This window comes from Octopus bimaculoides, chromosome 4, assembly GCF_001194135.2.
Source record: "Octopus bimaculoides isolate UCB-OBI-ISO-001 chromosome 4, ASM119413v2, whole genome shotgun sequence".
NCBI classification, from domain to species: Eukaryota; Metazoa; Mollusca; class Cephalopoda; order Octopoda; family Octopodidae; genus Octopus; species Octopus bimaculoides.
In genome coordinates, this window is record NC_068984.1 from 90722181 (window position 1) to 90742112 (window position 19932).

The following is a 19932-nucleotide window of genomic DNA, read 5'->3' on the forward strand; positions in this document are numbered from 1 at the left end:
ATATATATATATATATATATATATATATATATATATATATATGCACACACAAACACACATACACAGATGTGCAAGCATGCATGCACACACATACAGAGTGGTGGACCTACCTTTATGTGGCCATGACACTTGAACTGTTATGGGAGCCCCTTCATAACCAGTGACTATAGCACAACATCCAACAAGACCTGAAAGGCCTTGCTACCTCTACAAGGGCTTTGAGGTCTAAATGATAGAGAATAGTGTGATTGGGTGAAATTCTTGTAAATGCAGTGGGCTTTTTCCTACCAGTCATGTTATCTTCTTTAATGTGTTTATTCTATGACAAATCATTGCAAATTTAAAAGTAAAATGTAACATTTATGCCTCAGATTTTGATTTAAATTACTATGCTGAGTTATCTTGTATGTCAAAGTCACTGATGTGACTTGGACATGGAAGATATAAAAATTTCCTATACCTTATAGATTCAAATTATGGAGGGATGAAAATTATGGATTCTCTGTACACATCCTTAATGCATTGTAGATTGATGAAATAAAACATACCAAAGACCAGAGTTAATATAGTTTTCAAAATACTTTTTTTCTTGTTTTTTTTTCTCTAGCATGTTACTAGAGAAAAACAGAAAAAAGAGTATTTTGTAAACTATATTCACACAAAGTTTTCTCACATGAGAGTTTCTTTGCAATGTCATTTTCTGGAGACAATATGGGCAGCAAATTTAAATGTCCTTCAGACGAGGGATATTTATGAAGAAATTTTTGTTTTGAGAAATTCCTTTCTGCTTCACAGCCCATGACAGGCATTGACAAGCACACGTGGATGGCCCAACATAACTGGAAACAATTGTGCTATATTTGTAGCAACAGAGATTTCTGATGTCTATCTGCCATCTGTCTTAACTTTCTTTCTGGGTTGTCTGGCTGTAGCAAGAATGGAGGCACATCACACAGCTGCCTCAACATTGTGCATGGTAAAAAGTGAGAATGAGTTGGTCCACTCTCAATGCTCCACAAAGAGTGTTGGCACCCAAAAGCAGCTTATAGGGTACAAAAATAGGATTGTTGAAGATTGAATCATGCGATGGCTTGACACTGATTGGTTGCTTAACAGACCAATTTTGTGAAACTACTGTGATTTGGCCATGATGTATGACTGGTTACTAAGCAGTTCAGTTTTGAATTACCTCTACAGTATCTTGGTTATCAATTTGATTTACAATTTCATGTTGCACATGTTTTTCTATGATTTTTATCAATTCTCCTGACAGTTTTTGCTAGATAAGTTCTTCAAGTTCCTGATGCACATCGTTTTTATTTGTCTTCCTTGTTATCCAGCTTAGCATTACAATGGAGAATCATGAAGCAAACCTGGAACACAAGTTCCATACTATCCTCATGATTTTCTAGAGTTCTAAGTTCATTTATCCAATTAGAAAACCCACCTGTTGTGAGTGATGTTTGACATTTAGGAAAGACTTTGCAAACAGAACTGTATGCATGTATTGCATGCACAAGTACACATGCGCATACACACAAATGCAAACACATACACAAACACGCACACACACACATATATGGTTAAGAAGCATACTTCTCAACCATGCAGCCATTCCTGAACCTATTCTTTTATATTTTTTAATTGGCAAAAAGTTACCAAAGAACATCAAGGGCCAAGAGTTTCATGTATGGTTCTTATGAAGCTGACTTAAACTCAAGAACACATTTCTGATATAGTATGAATTACAGTTCTATCTGAAATGTTTAATTAATAATTCATGCTGGAGATTCATGTTAAAATTTGAGAAATTGAATAATCTGCCTCTTAACAGCAAATGGGCTAAAGAGAAAATTAAATGCAGACATGTAAAAACGCACACACATGCATGTGCGTGTGCACGAATACACACACACACACACACACACACACACACACAATGTTTGCTGCATATCAACTCCTTTACTTGTCTCTGAATCAGCCATAAATTACAATAACTTACTATTTTTTTCTTAATATTATCATAAATTGTTGAGGAATGTATGTTATACTCACACATACATAATTGCATTCTGGTTTTCATCCCTCTTCAAAGGCCTTTTATTTCAGTTCCTAGGTGCAATGTGAGAATCACATGCTTTCTTTTCACACTTTTCTCAAATTGGTTTCACTCATTAATATTGGAAGACAGTTTTACTAATAAGACAATAAACAGAAAGACTAAGGTGCTTACAAAAGACTAAGATGCTGATAACTCTTCTTTTCAACTTGAATGTAAAACAATGACTGAGTGATGGCCGCAGCCAGTGATAATTCAAAGGAAAATATAAAGTTGGTGACATGCTGGTCAATTGAGCTTGCTGGACTATTGGACATGGGGTTAATGGAACTTTATTTCATATATTTATTAGGTGGTGAATAGGCAGTCATTACAGCATCAGATAAAATGCTTTATTGTATTTAATCTAGCGTCTTGTATTCTGAGCTCATATTCAACTGAGGTCAACCTTGCTTTTCATCCTTCTGATCATCATCATCAACATCTTCCTTGTTGTTGTTGTTGTTGTTGAGTATGTTTTCCATGCTAGCAATGGGTTGGACAGGAGCTGGCCAGGCAGAAGACTACACCAGGCTTCTGTGTCTATTTTGGCACAGTTTTTACAGCTAGATGCCCTTCTTAACACCAACCACCCAGCAGAATGGACTGGGTGCTTTTTACATGGCACAAGCACAGGCGAGGCTAGTTTTGACATGGTTTTTACAGCTGGATGCCCTTCCATATGCCAACCACTTTACAATGTGGACTGGATGCTTGACAAGTGAAGTACCTGTCCAGGGTGGTGAACTAGCAGAATTGTTAGAACACCTGACACTGTCTTGCAATATTTGTTCTGGTTCTGTTGTTTTCTGAGTTCCTGTTGTGGCCAAGGTAGACATAATCCAATGTTCAGGTTAACACCACCACCTGATCCTTGGGTGCCATTAGTAGAGTCCATTTTGTTACAAGCATTAGGTCCAAGTCTCTGGTCTGAGGATAGCTACAACTCTCCCTCCCACAAATTCCGGAAGCCTAGTATAAGGGCATGAGCAGTGTTTTCCCTCCTGACTAGATGTTAAATATATATTTATGTGCAATATATTTCATTTATATCCATATTCATTTTCAACAAACAAAGCAATAAATGAATAGATTAGAAGCACTGATACTATGGCAGTACAGAAACCATAAAGAGAATTGAAAATAAGTCAAAACAGATCTCCTTAATTGTGGAGTTGTAGAAAAAGAACGTATTTATCCAACAGTTTAGTTGTGTTCTATTTAGTGATATTGTATGACTTCTTTATGGTGACATCTATTTTTAGTGTTTATGGAGTAAACATTATTCAATTTAAATCAACTGTATTCTAAGCTTAAATTTTCTTTTATTATTGATATTCTGGTTCACAAAATTTTACGACTTATATCTCAAGATTACTTTTAGCATGTAGGTAAACTAAAATGTATACTATAAACTTCTGCATCAGTTATGACTACAATTTACATTTGAAATATTGCCTAATACATTCACTAATGTATCTTCTAAACATCAAAAATCCTTGTAATAGATATTAGTTATGAAAATATAACCATTAAATTCATAATAATTATTTGAAGCAAACCATGTATATTTTAAAGCTTCAGGATTGTTTTGAAACTAATTTATATTAGACTCGTGGAAATATGATTCTTTTATTTTACTTTTAATTTTACAGAGAAATCAAGGCTCTACAACAGATAGAAGATAATCCCTATGTAAGTTAAATCTTGAAACTCCTACTTAGTTCATTATTCTTACACATTGTGTTACCAATAATATGGAAAAATAGTTTCATAATATGGTAGAAAAGCAGATTCAAACACTTTAAGGATGTGAATACACTATGAATTTAGAATTATGCAGAACATGACAATAATGTTTATTTTCTTTCTTACACATTGTTTATACATACAAAAGTGATATCATCATAAAGGAGACAGGCCATAGCACTCCATATGTATTACAAGATAAGGTTGTTAGATGGATGTATGCATCTTTTCTACATTCATTTAGTTCTTTTTTATTTTTATATTATTTTTATGGCTTAAAGGAGTAAAAGCAGTGCCCATGAACTTTGTAAGATCATATTATGACTGGAAATTTGGTTTGAATCCTCACAATAGAACAGAATAGACTAAAGGTATTCAAGGGCTGAATGGCAGTTTTAAAGAAATTGAGCTAAGACTGGTTCCTTAATATATCTTCACTCTCAGAAATATTTTCATTTTCTGCTATGTATTGTTTTACCAGTTACGTAATGTATTAAATTTACCAATATTTACTGTTGCTAATCAGTTTTATTAGCACCACTGCCATCCTATATTGAACCATAAAGAAATGAGAGTTTTCTGATCTGTTACATTGCTTGATTGAGTGTTTTTTTTTATGAACAATTATTATTATTATAATAATGTATTTTTTTAAATTTTTTTTTTTTTAATTTCCTTTTTTAGAAAATTTCCCAAATAATAAGCATGAAGCCCAGCTCTGTTTAACATGTTGTGCTTAGTAATCTATGTACTAATTACTATACTATAAATATAATTAAGTTACTCAGAAAATAAAATGCAATAGAAATATATTCATGCACATATGTACAAAGAAACAATTTATCTTAGGTTAGGCATGGGCCACCTTTCTTGAAAAGTAGGCCACATGAGACATGACTCATTGTCAGGCAGGCTGTTTTGCTAAAAAAATTCAAAGTAACTTTTCATTAGGCATGCCATTCAGAAAATCTCAATGCTCATGACTGTTTTAGATATTGATGGTTATAGTTGTTAGCAGTGCACATTTCATTCAAATAGTAACCAAATATGTAAAGGGAATATTTCTTTTGTTTTCATTTGTTAAATCCTTTATTAACATTGGGTCAGATATTCTCTCTGACTCAATAATGGAATGATTGGGTAGAGATACACATAATATGTAGCCATGTTGAATAGTTGAATTAGAGGTATATGTAGTTAATGTCATTATTATAGTGCAGGACAGATATGAAATAACATTTAGATCTAAATTAATTTTTTTAATGATAATGCAATAGATAATTCATAAAACAGCTGACAACTGTAGTGAGTGATAGTTAACTGTTACCAGATATTTTCAGAACAGAGATTTGGCTTAGGTTTTAAAAAATTCATAAAGATTATAGAAATTGGTATATTTCAGGTTGTCAGACTTTTAGATGTCTTTCCTCATGGTGCTGGATTCGTATTGGTTTTTGAGTATATGCTGTCAGATCTGTGGGAAGTGATTCATGATTCTGAGCATCCTCTCACTGAGTCTCAGCTAAAATCCTACCTACTTATGCTACTCAAAGGTGTTGCATTTTGTCACAAGAACAATATCATGCATCGTGTAAGTTTGTTTTATTTTACCTTTAATCCAATTTTTTTAAATTTCCAAGCTACATTTCTGGAAAAACGATTAATTTAACATATATAAATCACAGTAGGTGTGTGTATATTGACTAACACATACATTTCCACAATTCTCAACTAATTTTCACCAAACTTTACACAAACATTACTTATGTCCCAAGGATGGTCATGCAGTATAACATATTGCCCAGAGCTCCTGCGTAAATGGACGTAAAAAGGACATAGTTGTTTTGTATGTAGGGTCTTCCTTACTTTTTTAATTTTTCTATAAAAGTGAAAGGATTTTGTCTATTTATTTCGACTGCCCACTTGTGACTGTTATTAAATTGACTAGGCACACTGTACACAATGAATATCTAATACCAAACAACCTTAATCTCCATATTTAAACTGCATTAAACTTTGGCAAGCTTACCTCTACTTATTCTGAGTTACTTGAAAGGTGATGTTCCCTTACCTTTCTTCTATTTGTTGATAACTGTTTACCTATCAATGCATTGTTTCACTTTAAGGATGCTTATTTATCCATCCATTATGACATTTTGACTGTTGTCCATTGTTTCAAATATGTTTCAGCATTGTCATTCTAGCCTTTTTTAAACAATCATATATGATTCATCCCAAAGAATCAACCTTTAAATAAGTTTTGCTTCCACTAGCAAAAGTTATACATATCTTTCAGAAAGCTCCATACCAATTTAACTTTATGTAGCATTTGTTGTTAGTTTATACGCAGGCTATGTGGGAAGACAGAATAAAGGGGATTTTGTTAGCTTATCTCTCCAAAAAAATAGCTCCCTTTGCTGTTGAAAAAAATAAGTTTGCGGAGGGGAAGTTTCAACGTCTTCCTTCAATTTCATTACACCATTTATATGGCTGTTTCTGACAAGAAATTTCGCTCTCATGTAAAACAACTATATTTTGTAGTCATTCCACTGTTAGGGAGTGACACTTCTTCACACAGCTCTCCTCATCCATATGCAGTATGTGACCATACCAGCTCAGTCATTTCTTTTGCACACCACATCTGATGCTTCTTATGTCCAACATTTCTCTCAAGGTGCTTACACTCTGCAGTGTGTGCACACTGACATTACACACCCAGCGGATCATACTAGCTTCATTTCCTTCAAGCCTACGCATGTCTTCAGCAGTCATGGCTCGTGTTTCAATGCCGTGTAGCATGGCAGTTCGTACACATGCATCATGCAATCTACTTTTCACTCTGAGCGAGAGGCTCTTTGTCACCAGTAGAGGTAGGAGCTTTCTGAACTTTGTCCAGGCTATTCTTATTCTAGTGGTAACACTCAGAGCATCCACCTCCACCACAGACTTGGTCGCCTAGGTAGCGGAAGCTATCAACGACTTCTAGTTTCTTCCCCTGGCATGTGATAGAATCAGTTTTCTGAGCATCTGCGGTGTTTATTTTCCCTGTGCATCTGCCGCACAAAAAAGCTAACCTTCCTTTGATGTTGCTGCACCTCTTATGCATCCAAAGCTCACACTGGGTACATCTTATGGAATTTCTACCTACACCTTTCCTATAGCTCAAGCAGGGCCATCTACTTGAAGGGTTTTGTGATGTGTTCGCCTTCCTACTTACTAGGACTTTGGTTTTTGCAACATTGACTCTGAGGCCCTTCAATTCTAAACCTTGCTTCCACACTTGAAATTTACTCTCTAGTACTGGTAGTGATTCCGCTATGAGAACAAGGTCATCAGCTTAGAGGAACTCCCAGGGGCATATATATATATATATAAATTAATACAAACAGCCAGGTGCAATGTAATACCATAAAGGAAAAATTCAATCATCACTAAGAGTGATTATGGGTGCCAAAGCACCTACATTGCTAGAAATAAAAGTTAAAATACTCTTAATATATTTACATTCTTCTTTCCGCATTTTAACTCTTATTTCTAACAATGTAGGTACTTCAGCACCTTTAGTCACACTTAGTGACGATTGAATTTTTCCAATATATATTGATCTTGCCAATAAAAGGTTTGATATTGCCTCATGAAATAATGAGGTTATGCAAGAATGTAAAATTATATAATATCATGTTGGTGCTGCATTAATGCACCCATGTTGGTGGCATGTAAAAAGTACTCACCACACTCAGCTAAGTGGTTGGTATTAGGAAGGGCATCCAGTCATAGAAACCATGCCACAACAGAGTTGGAGTCTGGACAGCTCTCTGCTAGCTAGTTCCATGTCAAACTATCATCCAACCCATGCCAGCATCAATTCTATCTCAGCTTCAGACAATCACATAGTCAATCAAGTGACCATGACCTGATCTAGAATGATACCAAATTACTTTGTTTTTATTGGACTGTTGAAAAAGAGCATTGGTGATAGAAGGTTCAAATTCACTGCATAATGATAGTTGCAGCAGTCCATTTGACTTTATTTTGCAAAGACCATGTTTACCAAGAATATTTGGTCAAGAAAGCCAATCTGGTATTAAAATCTCCTAAAAGGAAAATTTTGTTTTGACTGGGAATTTGGTTCAACAATATTTATAAATCAAAATAGAACTTACCTTTAGCTGCATCTGCAGAACTAAGTGTTGGTGCATTCAGACTTACTAGTGTAGCATAATTTTGTAGGCCAAATGGGATTCACATTAACATTAGACAATCATTAAATCCATTTGGTAAGGATTCTAGTTTATGTACAAATCATTACTAATAGTGAAACCCACACCAGATTTCCATTTTTCTGCTTCAGATTTACCAATCCAGAAGAAAGTGCACTCTCCAACAACTTCATTCAACTGACCAGAATTTAGTAGCCTTATCTCTGAAAGAGCAGCAATACTAACATTTTTACTTCTCGGAAACTGATCTAGAAGTGATGTTTTGCACTCAGGACACTTCTTGTGGTCCTGGGGGGTGTGTACATTCCAAGTTTCTATACTCATATCCATTTCTCTACCCTTTTCTCTTTGTTTTCTCATATTTTCTTGACTGTATGGTTGAAAGTTCAGCCATTCACAGTATAATGACAGGATTGTGTGAGCCAGCAATTTTTAGGACACCTTTTTTAACCCCCTCCCCACACAAGAGAAAGTAGTGCCATCCTAAATAGGCTGCTTTGTAGTTAAGAAGAGAACACATCAGTTTTACAGAATGGTCATCTACCTCTTAGCATCATACATGAAAAGCTCAAGCTAGGGACCTCCAGTGACTTTCTCCAACTGTCCCTGTTGCTATCACTTCATCACTGGAGGATTTGATTTGTTCTCATGTTGTCACTAAATGGCCTGCACTGTGAGTTTCTTTCAAGTGGAATTTGCTTGTGCTGGACAAAACACACTCTCTCCACCTAAAAAGTACATAACCTATGCTGGAGCACTGTGTGCCACTTGTCAAATGCAGACTAGGTCACAGATCAAATACTTATAGTATGGCTTGATCTACCAATTGGCTGAGGGTTTGTTGCTCAACACATGCACAAACAAACACATACAAAGAATATAAAATATTAAAAATATATATATAAAAATGAATTGTGCTGTTGGTGATCTTTTTTTCCTTCTTTGAACTTTTCCTGTTTTCCTTTCCGACGGAGAGCTATGCTCAAAACATCAAAAACTCTCTCTTTTTACTGAGCATCAAACTAATACATTCCATGTGCATATCCTCTAGTTGTTTGGTTATTGTTATTTTTAATGTTCATTTATTCAATTTTACTATATATAATATATATAGACAACAGTATGCAATGTTTTACCAAAAAAGGAAAACTATTGGGTTGGCAAGAAAGTAATTTTGTTTTTTTAGTGTGAAATTTCTTCATACAAAGAATGAACTTTAATCAATTATATATTTTCCATTTTGTTCGATGACCTTTTGCCATCATTCTGTCCACTTCATGATTCTTGTACTCATAGAACTTCTGGTCCTTATTTGCCAATTCTGGCCATTTTTCTTTGATTGCTTCCTCCAGTTTCATTAGTTGTTGACAGTAAACATCTGAATTGATCATTTGATTCCTTGGAAGCAACTCAAAGTACACGACACCTTTGTAATCCTACCGATTCAACAGCATGACCTTTTTTTTAATGGAATTCAGCTTTCAATGTGTTTTGTGTTGGTTCATTATGCTTGGACTATGATCGTTTTGGATTGATGCTATTGTAGACAATCCATTTTTCATCACTAGTGATGATTCATTTCAAAAAAAGGTTTGATTTCATTGCATTTGAGATCCTTATTGCAAATATTGATTCATTGTGTTAAGTGAATCTCTTTCTATGTATGTAGAACCCAAATATCGAGCTTCTTAATGACTCCCAAGACATTTTAAGTGATTTTCAATTGTGTGTGATACATTTAACTTTTCTGCAATCTCTCACACAGTTATATGACAATCAGATTCAATTATGGCTTTGATTCGGTCATCATCAACTTCAGGAGGTTGGTTGTCTTTGAGTGAAAAATCTCTAGAAAGGAATTTTTTAAACCATTTCTGATGTGCATTCTCTTAAGCAATCAGCACCATAAACTTCACATATCTCTTTGTGAGCCTCAGCAGGTTTCTTGCCTTTATAGAAATAAAAAAAGCAAAATATGGTGAAGATGTTCGTTTTTGCACCCCATGTTAAAATTGACACTGAACTAACAGTTGTGAACTAAATTACATGCAATTTGCTTCTAAAGTAAGCTAAAAGTAACAGCTATCAAATGTCAAAAGTCATCCAAAAAAATCGTAACTCTATCTATTTGTGAAGACCGAAATTACTTTCTAGTGAACCCAATATACTTGTCACTAAATATGACTAGGGTGTTAGAAAGAAACACTTACATTGCTAGAAATAAGGGCTAAAATTCTTTAATGCTGTAGTCAAAGCACATAATTGTATACATACTTACTGACAGGGACTATAATTGCCTGAAAACACCAATCGAGAATTCCTTATACTGACAGGTCAGTTTCAGCAATTTTCGTTGCCTCATCAGTAAGGACTGGCTCGACTTCAACAGATTCCAGACTGAATTCTCTGTCAGTATATATGTTTTCACCATATAAAAATCTATGGATGATTTATTCAATCACTAATGTGTATACATAAAATTAATATAGACAGCCATGTGCAATGTTTTACTGAAAAAGGAAACTATAATTGTCACTAAATATGACTAGGGTGTTAGATACACCTACATTGCTGGAAATATGAACTAAAAATGCTCTAATGTTGTAGTTGTATGAGTTACATAATTTGAAACAGGTTTATTATTACTTATTTTACTGAATTACTATTTTTAAATCTCACAATGAGAGATATTCAGCTACAGTACTTTGTAGTAAAAACTGTTTGCCAACATAACATAGCAGTCCTGGTTTAGGATGAATGTTGCTGTAATTTGGCCCCAGCAGACATCGTCTCCAGCTAGCTATACGACACAATCTGTGTCCTTATATTTTCGAGGCTCCTGTGCAAGTGGCACATAAAAAACAGCATTTGAGCATGGCTGTTGCCAGTACTGCCTGACTGGTCCTCATGCCAGTGGCACGTAAAAGCACCCACTACACTCTTGGAGTGGTTGGTGTTAGGAAGGGCATCCAGCTGTAGAAACTCTGCCAAATCAGATTGGAGCTTGGTGTAGCCATCTGGTTCACCAGTCCTCAGTCAAATCGTCCAACCCATGCTAGCATGGAAAGCGGACGTTAAACGATGATGATGATGGAATCTAGCACCCCCACTCAGCTCAAAACAATATCTGTGTATCACGATTTCCGAGTTATTTCCCTTCATCAGCACAGAATAATTGTTTGGCTAGAGGTAGCGCTGCCAAATTTCTGTTTGAAATATATAGTTTTCAAAGTGACAACTAGTCACTGATCTATAAATTAGAGAATTACTATTTTTAAATCTCAAACAATATAAGGACATAGATCGTGTTGTATTGCCAGATGTCTCCTGCTACTAAATTACAGCAACATTGCCATGTTATGTTGGCAAACAATCTTTACTACAAAGTACTGTTGTTGAATATCTCTCGTTGTGAGATACATTTCAAACGGGAATTTGGCAGCACCACCGCTAGCCAAACAATTATTCTGTGCTGATGAAGGGAAATAACCCAGAAATTGCGAGACACAGATATTGTTTTGAGCTGAGTTGGGGGTGCTAGATTCCCTATAAGGACACAGATCATGTCATATAGCCAGCTGGAAACGATGTCTCCTGGGGTTAAATTACAGCAACATTCATCCTAAACCAGGACTGCCATGTTATGTTAGTAAACAATCTTTACTACTTATTTTATGTTGGCGAGTCATAGGAGTTATCCACAATGATCTCCCTGGGCAAACATTCTAGAAGCTTCTAAAACATTGGATTTATGTCCCTTTTACTAATCCAAATGAGCCATAGAATGTTCTAGGATGTAATTTAGTCATCAGGTGGAACCACCAGTCTTTGGGCTACATGTTGAATAGCCGCAGAACTTTTATCTCTCTTCAGTCATCAGACTTCATGCTAGACACATCTCTGTGTTCAGAGCACATAGATTTTGCTATACATGGTCCAAGGAATCAAAAATGCCTTAGTGGCGCAACCGTGTATCCCCGAACTATTTAAGTTGCATAACATGTGCACGACTTCCTTTTACATGAGAAATAGACCTAAGTGGCATACAAAATTCTTTTGTACATTTTAATTTACCTTCTACAGATGGAACGTGACAAGGCAAAATAGTATGTACACGTTCTTCATTTATGTGCCGCTTCAACCAAAGCATCTTATTGGTGAATTCTTACCTGGTTCTAAATTGGTATTAAATTATTTGGGAAGTTCAAGAATGGCTCTTTCATTTATTCCAATCAAGAATGCATTTTACCTTTTGTAACATGAGGATTTTTGCTTCTGAATTAACCTCTTGTTCCAGCAGTAACAAGGCCAAGTTATAGCCTTAACTCTTATTACTGTGGCCTACTCCATTGTTACATAGTCAAAGCATATAATTGTATACATTGGGTAATTATAGTCCCTGTCAGTATATATTTATTTGAATAATTCAAGTAGAGGAAAACCACTGACCAATGTTTTCATTTTAAAATTATATTTTTACCACTTTAATGTAAGATATCTGTTTATTCAAAATTCTTTATTTAATTGAAAAGGTAAGCACAACCATTACAATCAACTCATTATAAGGATATTCTTTTTTTAACTTATAGAAAATAAACTTCATTTCTTGCAGGATTTGAAACCTGCTAATTTATTAATAAGTTCCACTGGACATTTGAAAATTGCTGATTTTGGTCTAGCCAGAGTTTTCCAGAACAGTAATAACTGTGAGTACAGTCACCAAGTGGCTACAAGGTAAGATTGTCAATTTATGTAAAGTTTACTGTTATAACTGAACTTGGGTCTACTTTGTCCTCTTTCCATTTACACCATCTTCATGGCCTTCATGAAGGCATGAAGATAGTGTAAAGAGGAAGCAAAGCCCACACACACATGCACAAAAGAGCAAAGATACAACACTTCTAAAAACTGCATATTTTACTACATAAACAGGGTGTAGAACTGGCAAAATTGTAAGAGCATCAGATAAAAATGCTTTGCAGTATTTTTTCCAACTCATTGCATTTTGAGTTCAAATTCTGCCAAAGTCAACTCTGCCTTCCAGGGTCAATAAAGTGAGTATTGGGGTCAATGTAATTGGCTGGCCCCTCTCACCCAAAATTTCAAGCCTTGTGTCTATAAAAGAAAGAATTTTACTTCATAAATAATTCATTTGCTTATCCATATTTTACTTTTAGTTTAATCTTCTTTTTTTGTAGGTGGTACAGAGCTCCAGAACTTTTGTATGGAGCTAGGAAGTATGATGAAGGTGTTGATTTATGGTAAATATATTTTCAGAGTAATTTCCTTCAATGAAAATTGTAATTAAAATGAATTGACTGTAATTTATAATTTTCCAAACAGTAGAAAGGTTAATTCATTAAAGACTACATTTATCTGAAAAAGAGAGATTGTAAACTGCTGTGGAAAGATTTTGTTGGTTACTGTATAAACTCTAATTCTAAACTGTCATCTTAACCAGCATTAGCTTTTCTGAAATAATTGTAATTAAAAGAATTTAATCCACTTTTTAGAAGTTTTCAATGGTGAATTAATGATAAAGAAAAAAAAAATCCTTAAATTATTAGATTTTAAATGTCCTATAGTTTTTAAGTAGCAGTGTAGTAAAGTAAGTAGAATTATTACTGTGATGGTGGCAATAAATGAGATATGTTGCCTTACCATTTTTTTGGGGTGGGTGCAGCCTGTTAATATCAGTGTGAAATTAAGGAAAAGACTATCCCCCATCTCTGTTCCCAAGTGCAGTTTACTGGTTTCTCTGTATCACTATGATCTTGTTATATTTACAAAAGAATATAAGATGGAACAGAAAATAAAATAAACACTTTTAGTATTAAAGTTTTACTACTCTTTTGTAAAAGTATTTGAGTTGTCATTAACTGGAATACATTAACATTTGTTATTAAGAGGTGTTTTTAGTGTCACATAACCAGCAATAATCTTTGTTGCTTTCTCCAGGCCTTTGTTTAACTCAAGATAAATGGTGCAGGATTAAAATGAAGTACTTGGGTGTCAGAGTTGTCAACCTCATTAGGAGGCACTAATATCCATAGGATTTTGTTTATGTTAATTTTGTTACATTGTTCATCAGTGTTTGAATGCACACACACACACACACACACACACACACACAACAGGAAGCTTTCAGTTTCTGTCTACTTATTTTAAATATATCAGAGAAGTTGTTACCAATGAATGTATTTAAATTTCTGTTATTTAGTTGCCAAGATTGAACCAAGTATTTTGACAATTTTTATGTATTATTTTCAGTTGTTGCATTTTATTTGCAAATATTTTATATTTATGATTAATCATAAAGCCTTTTATTTCACTTTCAGGGCTGTAGGCTGTATTTTTGGAGAGTTATTGAACAACTCCCCACTTTTCCCAGTATGTCTACTTACATCATTTCATTGTTATATGTTAACATTACATGTTTTGATATAATTTTATTTACATATTTATCACCTCTTGTTTCAATCTTGTTGCCCAATTTCAATACTTCTCTCAATTTGTTGTTAAAATAGCATTATCCTAAATTATATATTCCAATGACCAAGGATATTAAATGTCTTCCTTTTGGCTAAAGAGTAATGAATTCTTATTCTCTTGCTGGTGCTGTGAAGATCCCTTGAGGAGGTTCTGAGTCACACACACCCCAATTGTCTAACAATATAGCAAACCAGATATGAGGGACTATCTCAATGAAGTAGCAAACATACCTAAAAGCTTATTGCTTTTAGTTACCACTGCTGATATACTGTGTTTATCAGCAGATATTTTCACTAATATACTTTTTGTTTTAATAATTTGTTGATTGTTCTTTTCTAATTTACAAATTAATATGAATAAAAACTAACCCTAGACTCTTAAATATTTTTCTCTTAAGTGAAGCATAAGAAGGTATTAAGTGAATTTAATGACTTGCTTTTATGTTTAAATAAATAAATAAATCTGTTGTTTTTTTGTTTCCTCCTATTAGGGTGATAATGATATTGAGCAGCTGTGTTGTGTATTGAGAGTTTTGGGGACACCAACTGAGAAAACATGGCCGGTAATCATTGTTAAATTTTAGTGTTTTTCTAATAAACCATAGTATGTTGCAGTAGGTTAGTTTTGAGGACTGTTATTAAGCATTTGGTGCACTAAATGCCTTACAATATTTGATTCAGTTCCTCTGACTTCAAGTCTCATTAGACTTGGTTTACCCTTTCATATAGTTAAACAATAAGTATTTCTATCATTACAACTATTAGTCTTATATCTGGCAAGAATCAGTGTCATGCATTTCTCATACAGAGCTTCTATAGTGTCTCGATTAGAATATGTCTTTCATCATGGTTTAATCTTTTTCTTTATAAAAAGAAAGCACAATAATATGGGGTAACTAAAAAGATGATATAGTACAAATACCAGTTAATACAGTATAACTATAAAGCCAATAACTTCCACTATTGTAACTGCCAGTACTACTGAGTATATTAAAATTGTAAACACCACCTGATAGTATGTAAATATGACCTAATATAATGTAATGGAAAATACAGTACCTAAAGCTACTCTATTGCACACCTGTCCAAATTATAGCATCATGCAAAACAAGTTATTCTCAATCATTTGTTATTTTCAATACCAAGGCAATATTATATTTTTCCCATCTCTGTTTCTCTTTCTCTCTTCCACACACACACACACACATTTGAAGTTCTCAGTACCTTAAAAAATTCCTTAAAAGATATTAGATATAGATAACAGAGAAAGCTTACATATGATGCTACTTTCAATTTAAGTGGTTTAATTTAGTCTTGAGTAACAAACGTTTGTTTACCATTTTATTTCTCTTTCATTTATTCTATATTTGAAATTTCAAAAGTAGAACACTTAGAAAGTGTCATTTGGAGGCTATATTTAGTGGTAATGAATTGGACAAAATGCCTTGCAGTATTTAGTTATGGCCCTTCACATTCTGAGTTTAAATCTCATCCAGACCATCTTTGCTTTTGATTCTTCTAGGTTTGACAAAATAAAGTACCAGTCAAGTACTAGAAATGATTCAATCTAGTATATCCTGTCTCCCAAAAAGTAAACCTTGTGCCAATTTTAGAAATCGATATTTAAGTACAGGCATAATGATGTGTTAAATCGTTTGCTTTATAACCACATTGTCCTAAGTTCCATGCTACTGTTAAGCAACTTGGCAAAGTGTCCACAACCACAGTCTCAGCCTTATGAGCAAAATTTAGTTGTCAGACCCTGAAAATTAATTTGCTTGCTTGCTTTTGTAAGATTGAAAATATTAGTAAATTAAATGAAAATCTCAGTTGCATCTCTTTATGACCTCTTTCAAGGTCAATAAAATAAATACCAGGTTAAAATTTTGGTGCCCTAGCATGGCTTCAGTCTAGAGCTAAAACTAGTAAAATCTTCTCCTCTCACACATGCCAAAAACTGACAGAATAGGATTCCTTACATTTCAACTAAGTTGTTAGTGGTAGGAAGGACATCTAACTGTAAAATTAAATCTAACAATATTTAAATAGATGTAAAACAGTTAAGAGCAATTTCTTCACTCATCTATGTAGTTCTGACAATGAACCAAAAAAATTTGTTATGCAATTTATTTTAAAATTTTTTTATTTTGTTATTGAAGGGAATGTCCGAATTACCAGATTTTAAGAAGATTACTTTCCCAGAAAATCCAGCAATTCCTATCAAAGAAATAGTTCCAGATGCTTCAGCTCATGCATCAGATCTACTGGGAAAGTTTCTTGTGTATCCTTCAAAAGAGAGGATAGCAGCCAAAAAGGTACATTCTTAACATTTTGTTGTGGCTCATGGCTCATTTAACTGTATTTTAACGTGTGTGGAAATGAATTTATTGATCAGTCCTGTTTATATCAGTACCATATAAATTCGTGTATAGGCCGTAACATTTTCTGAGAATATATAGTAAAACCACCAGGGAACTTATCTACAAAATCTTAATACAAAATATATTCCACTAATTCAAAATACACAATTATACAGAAATTCCTTACATCAACAAGTTAGTGTACAAGTAAACTGAAATGGACAGGTATTACATAGGCAAACTCATACTGACTAAAAAACACGAAAGTATGTTGATGATACAATTGAATGGTTACCAAAGGATGTTGATGATACAATTGAATGGCTTCATAAGTTTGTGGCTAATGAATTTAAGATTTGTGACTTATAATTTGTCAGCAATCAGAATTATAGATGAAAAGTAATGTTTTGGCATGCCAACCAATGTCACTGCAGATTTTACAGAACATCTCAGTTTACAGAACATCTCAGTTTACAGAACATCTCAGTTTACAGAACATAAGTAACATCCCCTGGTAGTTTTAGCTTGCATTGGTGATAGGACTAAATTAAAACTTATTTTTAAAAAGGAAGCTACACCAAAGGTTAATTTTCCAAATACTACACTAATCAATGAGCAACTCAAAATATGGATGGGTGAGAATTTCATATATGTTTATTTAGACAAAATATAGTTAGAAAGGCTTCACCCTCTACTTGAACCAACATCTTTGTTAGCGAGGGATCAATTTTGTGCACATTTGTGTGAATCACTCAAACGAGAAATTGTTATCTCAGGAGGATGTGCCATAATTCTACAATGATTAAGATGTTTCACTCAATAATATTTCTAAAAGGCATTTCAGGAAGTTATAAAATATCTGGGTGGTTTAAGTAAACAAAGAACTGATGAAGGAGAATACGCAAGTGTAGATATGGTTATTAAATGATGCTTGGGAAAGCATAACCTATGACATAATTTTAAATTCTTTCAAAAAATGTATTAGTTCAAATGAACTGGATTGAATTAGGGATGAAAAGCTATTTGAAGAGTCTTTTCAGGGGTATGAGGATGAGAATTGGATAGCTCTCTACTTAACAGAAAAGAACTGGAGAATCATTAGTGTGTTAGAGCTGAGCTTAGTGATGATGTAATAATAATAGTTTGAGAGAGTGATACTTGACAGGATTATTGGTGAAATATTCTATATTGTATATTTTTTCAAATGTTTGTATTAAACTTTCTTTGGTTATCACATTGTTTATGGATTGAATGTTGTATATTTTTTATGGACAATTAGTGAATAAAAGATACATTATAAGAATATATTTCTGTTAAAAACATTACATTTTACATATCATTTAACATTGCCCTCAATAGTAGTCCATGAAATATTTTGTTTAACTTCATACTATAAACAGCATGCTTTATTCATTCATTTACTAATCATTTATCATTTCTGAATCTCATAATTTACTGTGGGTAAACAAACTATTTGAATCCCTCTTGACAAGATGGCAGAACCAATTAAATATTGTTAATATTTATTATTGCACTATATAGAAATTGTATAGGCCACCATAGTGTATTGTCTGTTTATTGTTGATATGTAATTTGCTCCCCTTGATACATTTTAAAACATGTTTTACATTAGTAAATATATTTGATATAATTAAAGTACATGGTGAGGGTGTGCACATGCTAGGGTAGATAGTGTGTTACTTATTTTGCTATAAGTAGATGTCAGAAAGTCAATGTTACATAGATTATATTTCTGCTTAATAAATTTTTCACAACAACCAATTTAAATACATATTACTCTAAGCACTGTGCCAATTATTACTCTCTCTCTCATTTTCAAAATAAATAAATAAATGCTTCAATTATTACAAACTCAAAAAAAAAAAAATGTTTTCTTAATTAGAATCTTAAAATGGAACATTTTAAATTTTCAGAAAGTGGAACATTTCAGACTACTCCATCCTGTGTTTCATATATAAAGATCATGAGACATTATATACAAATATATATTTTGTATATAATGTTGTATAAATTTAGATCTTTAATAATAATAAAAGATGGGGTAGTTTAGTTCTTAAGTTTAATGTGCAACCCTGATTTGTAGGTTTAAAAATCTGACCCCCCCCCCCCCAAAAAAAAACATGTATTTTGAATTAAAAAAGGTATGAAAATTCTTATCTTCAGAATAAAAATTTCTGAAATTATGAGCATAATCTTCCGTTATTGGATCAATTTTTAAGGTACTTTAGGCTATACACATTAGGTTATACACATGAAAGAAATTTTTTATCATACTCTTATACCTGCGATTTTCTTTTACTATTTGCAGGCTTTACTTCATCCTTACTTTTTCAGTGTTCCTCTTCCGTGCCACCATTCAGATTTACCAGTGCCTTACAGAGGTTGGCAGATGAGACGTAGACAACAAACACATGACTACAATCCAGATATTCCTTTGGAAAAATCTCTGCTACCTCTTGAAGCATTAACTTTTTTTATGAATCAATAACGGACTTTTATAGAAATTAATAGCATTTAAAATATACAAATCTTATGATTCTTGTCAAATTTATGCTTTTCTCCAACTCTATATCAGTTTTCAAATCTTTCATTAAAAAAAAGGGGGAAAGCAGCTACATTCGATCATTTTACTAAGAATGATAGTTTATTGTGGATGAAACATTGTATTGATTGACTGATGTAAAGCCATTGGAATATAATCACCAAACTTCAAGGTGATTATATTCCAATGTGTTAGGTTGCTATAAAAAGAAAAAAGAAATATTTAATATTCCAAGAAGCCTTTAATGAAGACTCAGCTTTGCAATGAAGAGCTTTATCCAAAACATTAGATATCTCTTCTCATGGCCTAACTTTTCCTTCTATTTATAACGTTAAGCTTCATAGATGAGATAAGGATAATTACAAAGAGATTGTTGTGGAGACCAACACAATTATATCACAAACAGATTATGATGATGATCAAAATAAAGTGTTTATTCTTTTATCAGAAA

General features: G+C 33.4%; 1 protein-coding gene across 6 annotated transcripts in view; it reads left to right on the forward strand.

Moving 5' to 3' along the window:
• The window catches only part of LOC106883147 (cyclin-dependent kinase 20), a 50153-nt gene extending 30221 nt beyond the window's left edge, over nucleotides 1-19932 (forward strand). For 4 of the 6 annotated variants that reach the window (XM_052967235.1, XM_014934049.2, XM_014934048.2 and 1 more), the window contains exons 4-11: nucleotides 3754-3793; nucleotides 5250-5438; nucleotides 12680-12801; nucleotides 13266-13328; nucleotides 14406-14457; nucleotides 15050-15121; nucleotides 16718-16873; nucleotides 19248-19932. In XM_052967235.1, coding sequence (XP_052823195.1) covers nucleotides 3754-3793; nucleotides 5250-5438; nucleotides 12680-12801; nucleotides 13266-13328; nucleotides 14406-14457; nucleotides 15050-15121; nucleotides 16718-16873; nucleotides 19248-19427 — 874 coding nt within the window. In that variant the 3' untranslated portion in view covers nucleotides 19428-19932. The remainder of the gene's footprint in view (nucleotides 1-3753; nucleotides 3794-5249; nucleotides 5439-12679; nucleotides 12802-13265; nucleotides 13329-14405; nucleotides 14458-15049; nucleotides 15122-16717; nucleotides 16874-19247) is intronic. The other 2 variants (XM_014934050.2, XM_014934051.2) reach the window with 2 other exon arrangements.